Source organism: Petromyzon marinus, unplaced genomic scaffold (genome assembly GCF_048934315.1).
Source record: "Petromyzon marinus isolate PM22_M1 ecotype Great Lakes invasive population unplaced genomic scaffold, UKy_Petmar_22M1.pri1.0 PM_G_Scaffold_190, whole genome shotgun sequence".
NCBI classification, from domain to species: Eukaryota; Metazoa; Chordata; class Hyperoartia; order Petromyzontiformes; family Petromyzontidae; genus Petromyzon; species Petromyzon marinus.
This window is the reverse complement of record NW_027422751.1, coordinates 7,694-19,054: the sequence shown is the minus strand read 5'-3', so window position 1 is coordinate 19,054 and position 11,361 is coordinate 7,694. Positions and strand designations below refer to the sequence as shown.

General features: G+C 45.3%; 1 protein-coding gene across 1 annotated transcript; it reads right to left on the bottom strand.

Moving 5' to 3' along the window:
- Positions 1-8,235: 8,235 nt before the first annotated feature.
- LOC142912161 (N-myc proto-oncogene protein-like) lies at positions 8,236-10,411 on the bottom strand. Its single transcript, XM_076060464.1, has 2 exons — positions 9,653-10,411; positions 8,236-9,260 (listed from the first exon to the last, which is right to left on the bottom strand). Exons 1-2 carry the CDS (start codon positions 10,227-10,229, stop codon positions 8,719-8,721), a joined length of 1,119 nt encoding a protein of 372 aa, XP_075916579.1. The 5' UTR covers positions 10,230-10,411; the 3' UTR covers positions 8,236-8,718.
- Between the last annotated feature and the right edge of the window lie 950 nt (positions 10,412-11,361).

Sequence of the window (11,361 nt, the reverse complement as noted above, 5' to 3'; positions counted from 1 at the left end):
CGGATCATAATTGATTGTTCACGCTTACGGTGGCTTTCAGAGAGCATACATTAAATTTTCGTCTCCCCCCTCCTCTTTTCTGAACATAGATGGACTCGTCCTTCTAAACAAACTGTCAAATCGCTATCCGTGGTGCTAACGTTTTAAAATAAATAAATACAAACCGCCATTTCTTTCAAATGTTTCTTGCCGTTGGTTTTCACACCTGATGATGACTGTTTGTGTTACAGTCGAAACGTCGTGAGAATTTTATTGTTTTATATATATTTTATTGTTTCTCTTCAACGTGACTTTACCGAAAGAACCAAGAATATGAATCCCTGCAGTCACGAAAGCTTTAAATCAAAAGTACAGTTAAACCTTAGGATCGCGAGCACAATTCGTTCCGGAAACGTGTTTGTAATCCAAAGCACTCGTACATCAAAGCACTCGAATATCAGTTGTGATCACGTGATGCTCGGCAGTACAAAGCGTGTAAACGTGCTGCTCGTATTGCAAGACCCTCGCTCGTTTATCAAATGAAGATTTATTTACAATTGTTGCTCGTCTTGCAAAACACTCGCAGACCCAGTAAACTCGCAATCCAAGGTTTCACTCTATCCGTTTGATATCCATGCATTTTTAAGTGAAGGCAAGTGTACAAAAGGGTGCAAAACAATAATAATGGGCTTTATTTAGATGTTCCGATAAGAAAAACATATATACTGTGGTATATCAAGTGCTGTAATGAATGCTTTTACAGCTGCTAAGCCCGCTTTCACCTACACGCCAACTGCAAAAGACCAAGTTTATTAGCCATGCAAAGTAAGCAAGAAAACCCCATGTTTTAAGGACATTCATAAAAGGTTCATCTTCTTTGGTTCTTTCGGTAAAGTCACGTAGAATGAGAATAAAATAATAAATTGATAAAATAAAATAACACAATAATATTCTCACGACGTTTTGGCCACAACACAAGCGGCCTTCATCAGGTGAAGGGGGCGAGACTGTCTGGTAGGACAGCGCTGGAGTGAGAGAGCCACGTTCAGATCACGGCTTTTAAGCTGTGTGAGAGGAACAAAGAGCCTTGACAAAGGAATTAGCATAAAATTTAGCATTGAAATGGCTGAATGATTAGCTTGTGACTGGTCACAGAAATAGCTATGTTAAAAGTTAAAGCATACACATCCGCAGAGGCACCCATTGTTAAAAGAAATTAGCATAGAATTTAGCATTGAAATAGCTAAGGTAAGGCATACACATCCGCAGAGGCACCCCTTGACAATGGAATTAGCATAGAATTTAGCATTGAAATAGCTGAGTGATTCGCTTGTAACTGCTACAGAAATAGCTACGTTGAAGTCAGAGCATACACATTCACCGAGGCACTTAGTACAAATCAAACAGAAGAATTTAGCATTGAAATAACTAGGCGAATTTAGCATTGAAATAACTGAGTGATTTGCTAGTGACTGGTCACAGAAATGACTACACATCTGAGCTATTCACAGTACTATATAGTGAACCAATAAAAACTAAAATATAAATTATCTTCATGTTATCAATAAACTCTGTATTCTCCAATCAGCTAAGCTACCAACAATAAGTCGTTATATATCACAATGCTATATGGCGAAAAAATGGGTGGATTCTTACCCTCAAATTTCCGCACCACGGATAGCTACGGGCCCCATTCAGACGGACGAGTTCGTCCATGGTCGGAACAGAGGAGGGGGAGAGAGACAGCTGCGAGGCCCTAGTATACTCCATGTTGTAAACCATACCATTAACCGTGGTGTGAGAGGTATTAAGAGGCAATGCTGGCGAAAGAGCTGCGGTCTGAAGGTCATCGTAAAAATACAATTAATTAAGAACAGAAATGATTTAACACATCTTTCCAGTGGTTACTAAGCCTGAATCCATCTTCTCGGTTGAAATTGTCTCTGTGCTTGTATATGTGAATGGCCTCATGAACGAATCTCTCATGGTAGCCGGTTGGTTTGCAAAGAACCTCCGTCTTGGAGAAGTCAATGTCATGTGAGCCCACTGAATTGTAACAGTGATCTGCCACGGCAGAGGAGTTCGTCCTACCGTGTTTCAAGTCTGCTTTATGTTCGCGGATGCGGTCCGAGATATGTCTTTTGGTTTCTCCAATGTAGCTACTACCACAGAGGCACTTTAGTTTGTAAACGCCCGGGTACTGTATGTCTGGAAGAGCATCTTTTACAGATGGAACTAAATCACGGATTTTGTGTACTGTGTTGAATCGGACCTGGATCTTGTGTTTATTCAGGATTTTGGAGATCTTTTTAGTGACCCCTGCAATGTAGGGTAAGGTGATGGTTTTGAGTGGCTCCACAAGAGGATCCTTCTTCATGACTGGAGTGATGGCTTTGCGGATTGTGTAGTCGGAGTAGCCATTAGCCCTGAGAGCCTGGTGTACGTGCTTGAGTTCACTGGTAATGTGTTCCTGGTCGGAAATGCATTGGGCTCTATGGTATAGAGTCTTGATGAGGGAGTTCTTCTGGGATGGATGGTGGTGGGAATCCGGTTTCAAGTAAGCATCTGTATGGGTAGCTTTCCTGTAGACAGAGTGGCTCATTGAACCATCATGTCTCCTTTTAATTAAGACATCCAAAAAGGGTAGTTTGCCATCTTTTTCGACCTCCATGGTAAATCTGATGGCTGGGTGTATGGAATTGATGTGGTCGCGGAATTGGTCTAGAGCAGGCTGGCCATGTGGCCAGATGACAAAGGTGTCATCAACGTACCTCTTCCATAAGGTCGGGCGTAGAGTGACAGTCTGGATGGCGTCAGTTTCAAATTTTTCCATGAATACGTTGGCTACAACCGGAGATAGGGGGGAGCCCATTGGGGTGCCCTCAGTTTGTTTGTAGAAAGTTCCATTCCAGGTGAAGTATGTGTTGGTTAAGCAATGTCTCACCAGGGGGGGTACATCAGTATGCAGTCCTTGATGAACCAGGTCTTCAATGATAGCGATGATGGTGTCAGGTACCGGGACTTTGGTGAACAAGGACACCACATCAAAACTGACAAGCAGGTCGTTTGGGGACAGGGAAATGTCTTTGATTGTCGATACCAGGTGAGTAGAATTTAGTACCGCAGAGGTGGTTTTTCCAGTGAAAGGTCGCAGTATATCAGCCAGAAAACGTGCCAGTTTGTAGGTGGGGGAGCTGATAGTAGAGACGATGGGACGAAGGGGTGTATCTTCTTTGTGTATCTTTGGAAGGCCATATAATCTTGGTGGTCTGGCAGCAGAGGGTTTCAACGAGAACTGTTTGATCTCATCAATTAATGCTGTTGAATCAGAGATAATTTTGTTCGTTTTGGTGACCAGGCTGTTGGTGGGATCTCTTTTTTATTTTTGTATAGCTGCCATCGTTGGGTAGTTCTTGAATTTTGTTGTTATATTCTGTTTTGTCCATGATGACAGTGGCATTGCCTTTGTCGGCTGAGAGAACGACAATATCATCCCTCTTTTTTAATTGAGATAATTCAAAACGTTCGTCTTTGCTGATGTTGCTGGGTGGCAACTTAGCGTTTTTGAAGGTTGCAGCGATTTCAGATCTTGCTACGTCTGCAGAGATGTGACTCAAGCCCTTGAGTGCAACGTCGACATGGGCAATGATATCATTAACCGGTAAGTGTCTCGGTGTGACAGCAAAGTTTAGACCTTTAGCTAAAACGGATTTCAGACCATCAGAAATGGAACTGTTACTGCGATTAATTACGACTTTGTTGACGTCTATCTTTTCGGTGTGTGGATCCGATTTTTTGCTGGAGAGGTGATTGAATTTGGAAATCAAATTGTCCCTACATTTGTTCGATATAGTGGCAGCCGAAGAGGTAGTCATATTGTCTACATGTTCCCAATCCGATGTAGACATTGTTGCTGTCAATTTTAAGTGTGATTTGTAGAGTGTCTTGTCTAACTGATCGAGTTCGGTGCGTGTAAGTCTGATTTTTTCCGAGATAAGAGCGAAGCTAGTTCTAGCTAGAATTCGTTTTGCATTGAGAGAAGTTGCAACAGCAGAGGTTAGTGTAAATGCGGTTGGTATTACCTTAGAGTCGCGGCATCTCTTCAGAAAGGTGAGAGACTCGATTAGTTGAGCCTTCTTATCCCGAAGTCTGTTGAATGATCTTAAGGATGTGTGGAATCCCTCCCCGTAGAGGCGGTTAAATTTCGATTTAAAGCTTTCGTGACTGCAATGATTCATCTTCTTTGGTTCTTTCGGTAAAGTCACGTAGAATGAGAATAAAATAATAAATTGATAAAATAAAATAACACAATAATATTCTCACGACGTTTCGGCCACAACACAAGCGGCCTTCATCAGGTGAAGGGGGCGAGACTGTCTGGTAGGACAGCGCTGGAGTGAGAGAGCCATGTTCAGATCACGGCTTTTAAGCTGTGTGAGAGGAACAAAGAGCCTTGACAAAGGAATTAGCATAAAATTTAGCATTGAAATGGCTGAATGATTAGCTTGTGACTGGTCACAGAAATAGCTATGTTAAAAGTTAAAGCATACACATCCGCAGAGGCACCCATTGTTAAAAGAAATTAGCATAGAATTTAGCATTGAAATAGCTAAGGTAAGGCATACACATCCGCAGAGGCACCCCTTGACAATGGAATTAGCATAGAATTTAGCATTGAAATAGCTGAGTGATTCGCTTGTAACTGCTGAACGTGGCTCTCTCACTCCAGCGCTGTCCTACCAGACAGTCTCGCCCCCTTCACCTGATGAAGGCCGCTTGTGTTGTGGCCGAAACGTCGTGAGAATATTATTGTGTTATTTTATTTTATCAATTTATTATTTTATTCTCATTCTACGTGACTTTACCGAAAGAACCAAAGAAGATGAATCATTGCAGTCACGAAAGCTTTAAATCGAAATTTAACCGCCTCTACGGGGAGGGATTCCACACATCCTTAAGATCATTCAACAGACTTCGGGATAAGAAGGCTCAACTAATCGAGTCTCTCACCTTTCTGAAGAGATGCCGCGACTCTAAGGTAATACCAACCGCATTTACACTAACCTCTGCTGTTGCAACTTCTCTCAATGCAAAACGAATTCTAGCTAGAACTAGCTTCGCTCTTATCTCGGAAAAAATCAGACTTACACGCACCGAACTCGATCAGTTAGACAAGACACTCTACAAATCACACTTAAAATTGACAGCAACAATGTCTACATCGGATTGGGAACATGTAGACAATATGACTACCTCTTCGGCTGCCACTATATCGAACAAATGTAGGGACAATTTGATTTCCAAATTCAATCACCTCTCCAGCAAAAAATCGGATCCACACACCGAAAAGATAGACGTCAACAAAGTCGTAATTAATCGCAGTAACAGTTCCATTTCTGATGGTCTGAAATCCGTTTTAGCTAAAGGTCTAAACTTTGCTGTCACACCGAGACACTTACCGGTTAATGATATCATTGCCCATGTCGACGTTGCACTCAAGGGCTTGAGTCACATCTCTGCAGACGTAGCAAGATCTGAAATCGCTGCAACCTTCAAAAACGCTAAGTTGCCACCCAGCAACATCAGCAAAGACGAACGTTTTGAATTATCTCAATTAAAAAAGAGGGATGATATTGTCGTTCTCTCAGCCGACAAAGGCAATGCCACTGTCATCATGGACAAAACAGAATATAACAACAAAATTCAAGAACTACCCAACGATGGCAGCTATACAAAAATAAAAAAGAGATCCCACCAACAGCCTGGTCACCAAAACGAACAAAATTATCTCTGATTCAACAGCATTAATTGATGAGATCAAACAGTTCTCGTTGAAACCCTCTGCTGCCAGACCACCAAGATTATATGGCCTTCCAAAGATACACAAAGAAGATACACCCCTTCGTCCCATCGTCTCTACTATCAGCTCCCCCACCTACAAACTGGCACGTTTTCTGGCTGATATACTGCGACCTTTCACTGGAAAAACCACCTCTGCGGTACTAAATTCTACTCACCTGGTATCGACAATCAAAGACATTTCCCTGTCCCCAAACGACCTGCTTGTCAGTTTTGATGTGGTGTCCTTGTTCACCAAAGTCCCGGTACCTGACACCATCATCGCTATCATTGAAGACCTGGTTCATCAAGGACTGCATACTGATGTACCCCCCCTGGTGAGACATTGCTTAACCAACACATACTTCACCTGGAATGGAACTTTCTACAAACAAACTGAGGGCACCACAATGGGCTCCCCCCTATCTCCGGTTGTAGCCAACGTATTCATGGAAAAATTTGAAACTGACGCCATCCAGACTGCCACTCTACGCCCGACCTTATGGAAGAGGTACGTTGATGACACCTTTGTCATCTGGCCACATGGCCAGCCTGCTCTAGACCAATTCCGCGACCACATCAATTCCATACACCCAGCCATCAGATTTACCATGGAGGTCGAAAAAGATGGCAAACTACCCTTTTTGGATGTCTTAATTAAAAGGAGACATGATGGTTCAATGAGCCACTCTGTCTACAGGAAAGCTACCCATACAGATGCTTACTTGAAACCGGATTCCCACCACCATCCATCCCAGAAGAACTCCCTCATCAAGACTCTATACCATAGAGCCCAATGAATTTCCGACCAGGAACACATTACCAGTGAACTCAAGCACGTACACCAGGCTCTCAGGGCTAATGGCTACTCCGACTACACAATCCGCAAAGCCATCACTCCAGTCATCAAGAAGGATCCTCTTGTGGAGCCACTCAAAACCATCACCTTACCCTACATTGCAGGGGTCACTAAAAAGATCTCCAAAATCCTGAATAAACACAAGATCCAGGTCCGATTCAACACAGTACACAAAATCCGTGATTTAGTTCCATCTGTAAAAGATGCTCTTCCAGACATACAGTACCCGGGCGTTTACAAACTAAAGTGCCTCTGTGGTAGTAGCTACATTGGAGAAACCAAAAGACATATCTCGGACCGCATCCGCGAACATAAAGCAGACTTGAAACACGGTAGGACGAACTCCTCTGCCGTGGCAGATCACTGTTACAATTCAGTGGGCTCACATGACATTGACTTCTCCAAGACGGAGGTTCTTTGCAAACCAACCGGCTACCATGAGAGATTCATTCATGAGGCCATTCACATATACAAGCACAGAGACAATTTCAACCGAGAAGATGGATTCAGGCTTAGTAACCACTGGAAAGATGTGTTAAATCATTTCTGTTCTTAATTAATTGTATTTTTACGATGACCTTCAGACCGCAGCTCTTTCGCCAGCATTGCCTCTTAATACCTCTCACACCACGGTTAATGGTATGGTTTACAACATGGAGTATACTAGGGCCTCGCAGCTGTCTCTCTCCCCCTCCTCTGTTCCGACCATGGACGAACTCGTCCGTCTGAACGGGGCCCGTAGCTATCCGTGGTGCGGAAATTTGAGGGTAAGAATCCACCCATTTTTTCGCCATATAGCATTGTGATATATAACGACTTATTGTTGGTAGCTTAGCTGATTGTAGAATACAGAGTTTATTGATAACATGAAGGTAATTTATATTTTAGTTTTTATTGGTTCACTATATAGTACTGTGAATAGCTCAGATGTGTAGTCATTTCTGTGACCAGTCACTAGCAAATCACTCAGTTATTTCAATGCTAAATTCGCCTAGTTATTTCAATGCTAAATTCTCCTGTTTGATTTGTACTAAGTGCCTCGGTGAATGTGTATGCTCTGACTTCAACGTAGCTATTTCTGTAGCAGTTACAAGCGAATCACTCAGCTATTTCAATGCTAAATTCTATGCTAATTCCATTGTCAAGGGGTGCCTCTGCAGATGTGTATGCCTTACCTTAGCTATTTCAATGCTAAATTCTATGCTAATTTCTTTTAACAATGGGTGCCTCTGCGGATGTGTATGCTTTAACTTTTAACATAGCTATTTCTGTGACCAGTCACAAGCTAATCATTCAGCCATTTCAATGCTAAATTTTATGCTAATTCCTTTGTCAAGGCTCTTTGTTCCTCTCACACAGCTTAAAAGCCGTGATCTGAACGTGGCTCTCTCACTCCAGCGCTGTCCTACCAGACAGTCTCGCCCCCTTCACCTGATGAAGGCCGCTTGTGTTGTGGCCGAAACGTCGTGAGAATATTATTGTGTTATTTTATTTTATCAATTTACTATTTTATTCTCATTCTACGTGACTTTACCGAAAGAACCAAAGAAGATGAATCATTGCAGTCACGAAAGCTTTAAATCGAAATCATAAAAGGTTACTAAATATAACTTGTGCACTTATTGACATGTACAACTTTGTACAAAAAGTTACTCGTGCTAAATCTTACAAAACCCTGGGTAATTATATAGCAACTTTTTGGTGCCTACATTTTCCATGTTATATATGAAAATATATAACAAAAACAACGATTTTTTTTTTTAATAACAAACATGAATAACGCCATGAAACAGCATTAATGGCAGTCTTTGCAAAATTGAGGCATCATTTGTGCAGAAATGTCTATTGAGGTATAACAACCATTCCCATCAACTCAAACCTTGGCAGTCAAATATTCAAAGGCATCATGTTGCAAACGAGGTCACAGTGGATACAAAATCACGAAATAGCAAAGTGGCTAAACTGTGCTGGTTGCCAGAGGCTTTAGTCCAATATCAAAACAAAAGTTACCTTTGGTTTAAAGTCTTTAAACAAGACGCAAATCAAGACCGCTTGGCCTGTAAGTTCCTCGCGCTTTCCAGCCTCTTCAGTAGCTCCCGCTGTCGAATTTTCAGCTGCCGTTTCGTCTCCTCGAGTTGCTCCTCCTGACGCCGCAGGGTGCGCGAGTATTCCGTCGCTTTCTGCAGGATCTGCACCATGCCCGCCTTGTCGTTGTGCGCCAGCTCTGGGACGTGATCACGCAGCCACAGGAAGCCGTTCCTGATGTCGCGACGCCGCTGCCGCTCGAGGTGGTTGTGCGTGCGCCACCTGGCCCGGTACGACGGGGGCGGCACGGCGGCACCAGCGGGGCGCGGGTCGGGGCCGAAGCGTTTGGCGGCCGGGGGATTCTCCGGCGGGGGAGCGGCGTAGTTGTGGTGCTGGTGCACGAGCGGGATGTGGCCGCGCGATGCGTAGGCCGGGGCGGATCGCTGCTGCTGCTGCTGCTGGTTGTACTGGCGGACCGTGTTTGTGTTGTACACGGCGCGTACCGCCACGCTCTCCACGGTCACCACGTCAATCTCTCCATCTTCCTCGTCGTCGTTGTCTGCAGAAGGGAAACGTGTACACGTCAGCAACGCAACGTAGAAGAATTCAACATTATAAACCTAAACTTGCACAGGTGCACGACCTGTTGAAATGGTGCAAGGACACACGCAACATTCGTGTAAGTTAACTTGACAACTTTAAGTTTATATCCTTAGTTCTTTCGGTAAAGTCACGTTGAAGGGAAACAACAAAATAATAAAATATATATAAAACAATAAAAATTCTCACGACGTTTCGACCATAACACAAACGACCGTTTGACTTTACCGAAAGAACTAAGAATATGAATTACTGCAGTCACGAAAGCTTTAAATCAAAACTTTAAGTTTGTTGCAAACGAAGATGAACAAGCTAACACACGACCCAATAAAAAAACACAACACAAAGCACCGTGCAAGTCCGCAGGGTCCACCACGGCCGAGGTCGCCACGAGCGGGACGGAGCAGGGCCCCGCTCCGCCGACCCCCGCGCGGCCGCCCTCCCCGGGGCTCCCGCCGCCGGGACCCGGCTCCGGGGGCACGGCGCGGGAGGCCGCGGGCAGGCGCGCGGAGGGCAGAGACGCGCCGCCGGCGAGGCCCCCCAACTTCTCGGCGGCCGGCTTCTCGGTCGCCGACTTATCCGGCGTGGCTCCGGCCGAGTCCAAGCCGCTCCACATGCAGTCCCGCAGCACCACGGCTTCCGCGCCGTGGATGGGGTCCGAGAGGACGCCGGGGCCCTCGGCGTCGTCGTCGTCCGGCGAGCCGGCGGTGCCGCCGTGGCACGGGCCGCCCGAGGGCAGCAACGGCGTCGGGCGCGCCCAGTTCGGCGGCAGGGGCGGCGTGGGCAGGAGCTCGAACTTTTTCCAAATGTCCTCGCCGGGCGCCGTGGACTGGTTGAAGTCCCAGGCACAGCGGTCTTCGTCGTCGTCGTCGTAGAAGAAGAAGAAGGGCTGGCAGCGGTCGAAGTCGCGATCCCCGCCGGCAGCCATCGCGTGCGGGGCCGCGGCCGCACCCGGCGCCGAAGTTTATTGACAGCAGCAGCCCCGCGGTCGCCCTTCTGTGTCCACATGTGCCGCCACTACTTTCGTCACGCGACACGCCGGGGAGGGGGTTTGTATTACACCCTCCTTGTTGATGTGGCGCTTAAAAGTATTCAGCAGGGGGCCGGGCTCGCCTGTAAAGAAGCAACAAACAATAAAGAATGCAGCAGCGTCGTTAACAAAGCGAGCAAACATTTCACTCAATACGTCATCTCCATATATGTAAAAGGCAAAGTTGTGATTGTGTGTGTCTGTTCAAAATGTTTAGCGTACTTCCCCACATGCAACAAACTTGAAATTTGCCATGTGGGTACTTTCCAGACTGTACACCATGCAAACATTATAAAAATACACTTTATTTTTTTTTAGGGGAGCTCAATAATGCTTGTTTGTTTGCACGGCAAGTGAGCTGTGACGTCATATCTGTCACGTGACCCGCGCATGTGGAAGCTTAACGCATTGTAGCGTAGTGGTTAGCGCTACGCCGCGCTACGAACCCGGCGACTCGAGTTCGATTCCCGCTCACGGCCACCACCGGTGACGATTATTTGAACCGGTCCTGGGCCTCCGCTAGGTCGACTCAGCCTCAAACGAGTAATTGTTGTGGTGTGTGAACATCGCCACTGGGGAGACAAAGGCCGGCCGGGTGTGGTGAATCCAAGTCCCGGGCGAAGCCGGGTAGTAACAGCTACTAGTGCTGTTAATAATTCACATTTCAATTTCATTAAGTGGGTTTACAAAATAAACCACGTGCCTACGCGGTCGTGCCAGATTTTAGGAAAGTGAACAACAGTTCAAATTAATTCCAGCGTTTTACACAACTATTTTTTTTAAAAGGGGGTATTCGTTGAAAAGTCAAAAGTTGCCTCGATCGGAGGAGTGCAAGCGAGAAGGTCACAGATTGCCAAAAAATTCAGCGAGCCGCGTCTCGCACGCCGCAAATGCAGCGCAGCATTTAAAAATAAAGGACACAGTAGAGTTGGGAAACAGGGCCGCGAGAAATGGATTAATCTCACCACAACAACACTATCCTGTAATTGGCGGAGAGTTCAGTTTTTCAGTTTCATTTATATTGCTAGAG